This window comes from Bidens hawaiensis, unplaced genomic scaffold, assembly GCF_021521415.1.
Source record: "Bidens hawaiensis isolate Kalapana, Puna unplaced genomic scaffold, B.hawaiensis_p1.1 tig00039218_1, whole genome shotgun sequence".
In the NCBI taxonomy this organism is placed as follows: Eukaryota; Viridiplantae; Streptophyta; class Magnoliopsida; order Asterales; family Asteraceae; genus Bidens; species Bidens hawaiensis.
The window spans coordinates 83,986-92,520 of NW_027496909.1; the positions used below are offsets into that span (position 1 = coordinate 83,986).

Consider the following 8,535-nt stretch of genomic DNA (forward strand, 5'->3'; position numbering starts at 1 on the left):
TCCAAAAACGGTAATATTTTAAAAAGGCACAAGGCTTGATCGATGAGCCTAAACTAGTTTCCTATAAGGCTTGAGCTCAAAAAAAACTCACCATTCTATTAACCCAAGCTCAAATAGCTCGTAAACAACTCAACTTGCCGTTTGAACCCATACCATAAAGATCGGGAAATGATACTCTGGATGAGGAAATATGAAAAGGTCCACATTTATTTTAGCATATATGTGACAAAGGTAATCTCAAACATGTAAAAACCATGTAAGATAATAATGTAATATTGATTGCATGTGCATCTGACTCGGTCCTCTCCTTGTGGGCCCACCAACCGGTAACGACACTGACTTGCCTTCCCTACATACTTTACATCATCAGTACTCATATTCCACCCACAATTAAATAACCACACCCCTTCATTTAATATTAATACCAATATCTTTTAAATAATTAATTAATGGTCTGATTCATCAATAAGACTTCATTCATACTCCTGGGTTTCATTTTCAACTATGATATTCTGGTTTTGAGCAAAAAAAAAAATCATCATATCATATCATGGGTATTTGCACTTCTTCAACTAATATAGCTCCAGCCCCCACTCGCAATATAAGTTCAGGTACGTACAAGTACAACACTCAAATCATCACTTGTTTCTAATCAAATCTGTCTTTAACTTTTCATCATCAAAACGCCCGTCTGGAATACTGGTACCGTACTGATAGATTCGGTACGGTATTAGTATCCACTTTTCTAATTTTCAGCATAGGTCTTTTTGGTACGGTACCTATCTCATATCTGTTCCAGATATTGGCCAAAACGACTCGGTTTTGATCAATACTTTTCAAAGTTTGACTCAGAACGAGATCAAACCACCAAATCAGAAAATTAGGGATATTGCTCAAACGACCATTTTGACCGATTTTTTTTTATTAAATAGTAGGTGTTTTGTGGACGGCCGTTTGATGGTGTGAAACCAAAAGGGTAGGGTGGTGTTGCTATAGCATCACCCATTGCTTAACTTTTATTTCCTTCTAGTGATTAAAAAGTTAATCCGCTAAATAAACAACCCGATCTCAAAAAATCCGAAATCCGAATTCAAAACTCTAATACGTTTATTAACTGAACAGAAAACCGAATATACAATTCAGATCATATATATTTTTCTGTTACGGATACAGTTCGGTTTTCGGTTTTATTTTCACAGCATTTTGAGGGTGGTTTTGAATTTTGATTTAATCAAAATGATGGTGATACAGTAACAGGGAGTTCACATACAACCATCACCACAAACTCATCATCCGGAATTAGCAGCAATGCCTCCGGAAACAGCCTGTTTTCATCCGCAAGCAGCGGTGATGATCTTGGCCCCGGTGGCCAGATCTTGCCTCACCCAAATCTCAAAATATACACCTTTTCCGAGCTCAAGTCCGCCACCAAAAACTTCCGAAACGATACTATTTTAGGCGAAGGCGGGTTTGGTAAGGTTTATAAAGGCTGGATTGAAGACAAATTTGGATCTAAACACAATTCTGTAGTTGCTGTCAAGAAGTTGAATTCTGAGAGCATACAAGGAATTGAAGAGTGGCAGGTAATTTGTTACGCGTACAACTCGGTATTGCGTAAATGTACAAGTTGGTAATGCAAGTTCTTGACGCATGTTGCACACTTGCACTTTAGTTGAATGTTGATAAAGATGTGCTTTATGTTAGGCTAAGCTAGTGCTACACTTACACTTTTAGATATTTAATTGCTTTATGGAATGAAAATGGTTGCCCAATGTGCATACCACCAACTCTATAATTGGATGCAAAATGATTAGAACGTAACTGTTTTCTATTTTTTATTTATATGTTTTGGTGTACAAAAATTCCTGGATCAGTCGCGGGCCTACTGTGTTAACAAATTGTTGCACGTTTCCGTTATTATAATAAATTAACTTTATGATTATTTGGAGCAGGCTGAGGTTAACTTCTTAGGAAGGCTTTCACATCCGAATCTTGTGAAACTTTTGGGATATTGTTACGAGGGCAAAGAGCTTTTACTCGTATATGAATTCATGCAACGAGGCAGCTTAGAGAACCACCTTTTCGGAAGTAAGATTCGATTACTAGTTAATAATAGTTATTAGTCATGAAAGTTTACGGTTATTTTAAGCGGTTTGACCTTTTCAGGGGGGTCAACCGTTCAGCCACTTCCATGGGATATACGGCTTAAAGTCGCAATAGGAGCAGCTCGTGGGCTCGCGTTTTTGCATACTTCGGATAAGAAGGTTATTTATAGAGACTTTAAGGCATCAAACATATTGCTTGATGGGGTAAGTAATAAGTTAAGCTTTATGAGTGATTCTACTTTCTTTATTAAGTAGTGTAACTGATTATCTGTTACGATATTTATTTTGACAGTCGTATAATGCAAAGCTATCAGATTTTGGGCTGGCTAAAATGGCGTCGGCTAGCCAATCACACGTGACAACACGTGTGATGGGTACATATGGTTATGCTGCTCCTGAATATGTTACCACAGGTCATTTGTATGTGAAGAGTGATGTGTACGGTTTCGGGGTTGTGCTGGTTGAGATGCTAACGGGCATGCGGGCCCTAGACAATGGTCGACCAGCCGCCCAACGAAACCTAGTTGACTGGGTCAAACCGTATCTGGCTAACCGAAGGAAGTTGAAGAACATAATGGACCCGCGGCTTGAAGGACGGTACCCTTCAAAAGGAGCGGGCCAGGTAGCCCAACTAGCTCTCACGTGTCTTGTTTCGGAGCAGAAAACCCGTCCGTCAATGAAAGAAGTGGTTGCGACACTAGAACGAGTAGGTGATATTAAAGAAAGGCCAAAAGTGCCAAGAATACACAGTTCAAGTCAACACTCGCTGTACCGAAATGGTCAACAACCTTTACGCCATCGGTCACCACTTCATGTTATGGAAGATGTAAGCCGTAGGAGCCAGGATTCACCAAAAGGCTCATGATACATGTTAGTATGCTTTTTTACTGTTGTTATTACAGATTGTGGATTTAACATAGATAAGTTGCTATATGTGATTTTGTGAAGATTTATATTAGCATTTTCTTGTATGCTTTTGCAATAGGTTTCAGTATGATTTTTTTTTCCTAAAAAAATTGGTGTTTGGTTAATTTTATTTTGCTATGAAAAATTTGAGAATATAGTGATGAAAGTTACGAAACCCACTATGATTCTGGATAACTGTTGAAGTATTAGTTTTACCTTTTAGTGTTGAAAAAACACGGAGCCAAACCCTAATGTTAGAACAATATTTCCATCAGGTAAAGGTTAATGGGCAAATCAAGGTTAATATGAGCTAGTAATCGAGCTAAATTCATATCTGTATCCTGCAAAATGATCACCGTGAGCCTCGTTATGGGAAGGACAAGATGGGGTCTTTCCGTAACCACCCTCCGACGTGAGAATAAGTACCATTCTTTGGAGAGATAAAGTACTAAGTGATTGATGTAATATGGGAGTTGTCAATGAATACCTCATGATGATTGAGAGAGTATTTATAGCCGGGGGTGAGGGAATGTGATTAGTGGAGTTATCACAATCCATAAGATTCCTCTTTCCCACCTGAATGGACACGTGTCTTATTCTGATAGGAAGTGATAACTAGCCATGTGCATGGTTGTTAGGGGGCGTCCAGCTGTCTTTTCCTGATTAGCTGTGCCATCACGTGTTCTCCGTGAAGGAGGTATATGCCACAATCAGGGAATCTTTTGGCAATATCTTGAAGGATATTGTTACAACTATTCTTCCTTTAAATGTGTGAAGTTATTCTTCCTTAACGTTCTCCCAACTACGGGCCTCTCCCGCGGCTCATATCTTTTTTGTCATGCGGGTTACTTCCGCCGTTTCTGAGGGAATGTCTGGACTTTAATTTCTTGGAGGATGATTCCCGCAGGTGCCATGGGTGACCCACCGGATCTTCGTGGTTTCTTTGGTCATTTTCCTACCCTACCTCTATAAGTCCCCCTGGTCAATTATTTCTTTCGCGCTTGATTTCCGCAGATGGAATTTTGGACTTTGTAATGTTCCTTGGGGGTGTGATTGTGTCTGGATGGCTTCTTACGCGTGTATCACTTTTATTATGATTAAATCGAAGGATTAGGATAAGCATTGAGGTTAGGATGTGACAGGTTTGCTCTGAGTGTGTCAGGCTTTTATTTCAAGGCATTTGCAGGTGTTTGATGGTTGTTTTAAAAACTATTCCCACCCCTTTTTCTCTTTTTTCCCGCTTGAAGTGTCGATCATCCATTGGACTGTCGCTCCCTCTCTCCTCCGTACGTCTTCTCATCGCATTAATTGCAACGAGTATAAATAGAGGAAAACCTTCCTTTATTTCGTACGCCTTCCTAATCCTTCATATTCGCCAGCAGTTTCTTCTTCCCAAACCTTGTGCGCCATCAATTATCTCTCTTTCTCTTGTCATCATAGCTCGCTGTAACGAATCTCTTTCTAACTTCCTTATGGTTGGTGGAGAAAAAAAAACCCCCTCTCAAACTATGGATCTCATTCCAATTAATTGGAAAGAGAAAGACTTTCTGGACATTGTAAATGGTTATGGCTTGGCTCCAGAATAGGAACCTGAACTTTCGATCGCAAGTTCTACTGCTGATAAGCCTCCGAAGGGGAAGATGTTATACAGCGTGTAACATCCTGGAAAATCCCATATTTATTTTGGTTAAAAAAGTCAATTTTGAAAGAAGATGGATTAAAAAAAGGGGCAACTTTATAGAATAGTAATCAAGTTTCAAGTTTGTTCCAATTAAGTCATTCATATTTTATTTTGTTTCAATTAGGTCACTCAACTTTTAATTTTGTCTCAATTAAGTCACTCAACTTTCAATTTTAGCTCAATTAGGTCACTCAACTTTCAATAAATGTTCTAATACTATATTTTTCTACCTTCATATTATGTGTTTATAAATAACTTAAACGTTATTAAAGCCATTTTTTTTAATTTTTTATCAGTAAATGCGTCACTTATGATAATATAGTAGTCGTCCCTCTCGTTTTACAACATAAATTGAAATTTAAGTTACCTAATTGAGACAAACTGAAAGTTGAGTGACCTGATTGGGACAACAAAATATGAGTGACTTAATTGGTACAAACTTGAAACTTGGTTACTATTCTATAGTGTTTTCTCTTAAAAATATTCTCAAGACAAGTAATGGGAGAAAAATGAATGAGATAAGAAAAATAAAGCATCTCATGTTAAGGAAGTAAGAAAATCCATCCCACATGGAAAGAAGGAAGAAAGTGGAAGCATTCCACATGGGTATAAATGGGAAATATGACTTTCATCCCACATTGGAAAATTATAAAACTTGGAAGCTCTTTATAAGATAGCGAGTTTCCATAGTAATATTCTTATTTGGCAAATCACTCTCAGCAGTCCTAGCAAACGGTGCAAAACACCCGACGCACACAGGTACGGGCGATGGGCGTAATGTGGCGTTTTGATGACACACTTTGCACTTCGTACGCTCGCAATTCTAAATTCTTTTCCTTCGTGCTACGCGAACGAACAAGGAATTAGCCCTTCACGCTACTTGAAGCAGTTGGAATAAAAATTAGGGTTTTGAATAGTTCGCGCTACGTGAAGAAATGACTCAAGGGTACTTCGCGCTACGCGAAGTAACCATTCTGCATGCGTGGCATGTGTGGACATGTGGCACCACGTCAAGCCACGTGGTAAGACGTCTGATGACTTAGCAAAGTATATGGCGTTTCGTGTCATGCGAACGGCCTGGACGTTTGTCCGAAGGAACCTAAAATCAGCTATAAATATAAAGGTGTGCGGCACTTCCCATCTCACACCAAACACCTTTATTTTCACACACTTTACCTCGGGAAGCGTTCCGTGTCTCGTAGTGTGTACCAAGCTCCGAAGCTCTGACGGTTTAAAGCTTTGAACGCGATAGAGAGTAGAAGTGCTACTCGATCAATCTTAGGCAACTAACTCCGAATACCCGTGTGAGGTAGGGGTTCTGCTTAAGTATTATTTTATTATTAATATTATGGCTTAGACCATACTCAGGAGTATAGTCCGAACCTTGATCACAGTTAAGCATAATATAACTTTTCATGAGCAAAGGTTATAGTCAAAGTATTGTTTCTTCATGATTAAGAAACGTAAGCATTCACACACAAAGAGTATAGTTAAAATAATTTTTTTTATGATTAAAGGAATATAATATTCATGTACAAAGGTTATAGTTAAATTAATGTTTCTTTTTGAAGAAGAAACCCATGATAGATGTTTCTTCCTGAAGAAGATACATAGCATATGATTGATAAATAAACAAAGGGATTAAAGTTACAAATATTTTATACAAACAAATGAATTGTCAAGGTTAAAGCTATACAAAACAAACTACGTGCCTGAAGCTAGATCGTTAATCTAGATATTTATACGAAAGTTATTCTCGTACTAGAGGTCCAAGATAACAATCAATCAATCAGAAATCCGAAATCAGAAAGCAGAAATCAGAAACAGGAATCAGTAACAGAAACTGATTACAGACAAGAGTCAGTAACTGAAACTGATCATAAACAGGAATCAGCATCAGAAACTGGTTACAATAAAAAAGGTGAGTATGCCCTAAACTTTTACAAACTCTTTTAGAGTCAGGCTGTTTGCATAGGATCTATGAATCCTTAAAACATTGTGTTACAATAATAAGAAACGGACATACTCTGGTTAAAAGTATACATGTGTCTGGATCCATTCATACATGGTGACTCGGAGTTCCCGAGGCCTTGCATATCATCAAACATACCTTTGGAAGTCTACAGGACTGTTAAGAGAGATGATATTGTGTATATGATTAATTGTACATGTACTTAGAGTAATTTTATTCCAATTGAGTTGGGTGCCTAATGAGTAGTGTGACATTTGACACAAAACAAGGTACACTTCAATATGGAATTACCGATTAAACGATTAACCGTTTAATACGTACCGAACAAAGGAATAACCAAACGGGTCTGGTTATGACCCAGATATCCCCGGGGGCCATCTACAAGTGATATACATTTAATATAAGCTAACATATTAGTATTATGGCCTTAGTTTGATAGCGAACCAGTTAAACGAAAATATGCTCGTTTAACTACCCGCTATGAATTTTAACGCAAAAGATAGTTAAAATTCAAGCATTGTATCATCCGTTAAGCCGAAAAAAACTTACAAAACACTTAGCATGAATGTTTTAAGCGATCCGTGAAAATATTTCCGATTTTTACAAACGAATAGTATGTTTTTTCTAAACTAACAAGAAATTGGCCAAAAAAACACTCGTTTTCGCACTGTTTGTCGTACCCGGTATATTTTTCACATCAAAAACCGAACCCGAAATAAATCTGGACTCGTTATTTCACGTACGGGCACGCAAATCGAGGTAATGGGCCAAAATTGGGCCAAGGGGGCCCAAGAAAACTTGCGGCCGCCACCCATTGATATTATCATTAACTTGTTTACTTTATAATTACGTAAAGAAGATATTTTAGAATCAATTTCTAGAACCATTAAGCTTAGCTGATCTTTCAAACACACACACACAACCAAAAGCTAAGGTAATTATGTTATTTTGATCAATTTTTACTTATTTTAAATATGTTAAATTTCATATAAACATAGTTTGAATACCAAAAATCATTCCTAACCATGCAAAAACCTTAAAAATTTTTCAAAATCATATTTTTATTATACACATGGTTAAGAACCTGTTTTGATAAGTTTTTTGGCTATAAACACGGATTAAGGGGTTTAAATCGCGTTTTTACGGTTCAAAAGTTCGGTTTAAAGCCCTAACCGAAACCCTAAGTTTGTTGTTATCTTGATGATACATGCTTGGTTTGTGATATAGGGCCTATACCTACCACTTAGAAGCACAAGGACCCGGAAATTTGATTAAGAGAGCGAAAACGAGCGAAAACCGCAAAGGTAATGCCAAATTGCTCGATTACGGGATGTTTAGGATTCGATTGTGATGTGCATATTGTTAGCTTATAAAATTTTTAGAGACATCAGGGACAATATGAATGAGTCCTTGTCCAAATGTCGTAATTTTTCGACTATCGAGAATATTTGACGAATTTATTACCGATTATGAACATTTATTTGGGAAAAATACTTAAAATGCTTGAAAAAATTATGAAATGTTATGAGGAACTCAGATTTGGTATAATATGATCACATATGAAATTTGGGGTCATTTAGAAAACCCTAGCTATGTTTTGTAGATTCGCATTTATTCGAGCTTTCATAGTTGTTTTTGGCTTGAAAAGGGTATTTGGCAAGGTTTTTAGCTTCTGAAAATTTTACAGGATGTTTTAGGAAGTATCTTGATCACTCAGGAATTTTTTCGTATTTTTTGGAAATCGTGTGGTATAAACGGACAATTTTTTGGGTTAAATATAGCATATAAAATGAATTTTTATAAATTAATAAATCTAGTAAATAATTCCATAAATATTTTTATAAAAATCTACATATTTTAATTGATAAGTG

General features: G+C 37.0%; 1 protein-coding gene across 1 annotated transcript; it reads left to right on the forward strand.

Annotated features, from left to right (window-relative positions):
• Nucleotides 1-550: 550 nt before the first annotated feature.
• Nucleotides 551-3,047, forward strand: LOC143591102 (putative serine/threonine-protein kinase PIX13). The gene is made up of 5 exons (XM_077071413.1): nt 551-611; nt 1,252-1,583; nt 1,953-2,088; nt 2,167-2,309; nt 2,398-3,047. Exons 1-5 carry the CDS (start codon nt 551-553, stop codon nt 2,968-2,970), a joined length of 1,245 nt encoding a protein of 414 aa, XP_076927528.1. The 3' UTR covers nt 2,971-3,047.
• Nucleotides 3,048-8,535: the final 5,488 nt, after the last annotated feature.

What these genes read in the sequence shown, in the direction of transcription:
- LOC143591102 (XM_077071413.1), top strand. Translation starts at nt 551, where the DNA reads ATGGGTATTTGCACTTCTTCAACTAATATAGCTCCAGCCCCCACTCGC. An exon ending in CACTCGCAATATAAGTTCAG is followed by an intron (nt 612 to 1,251) that starts GTACGTACAAGT and finishes ATGGTGATACAG; the next exon opens with TAACAGGGAGTTCACATACA. An exon ending in CAAACATATTGCTTGATGGG is followed by an intron (nt 2,310 to 2,397) that starts GTAAGTAATAAG and finishes TTATTTTGACAG; the next exon opens with TCGTATAATGCAAAGCTATC.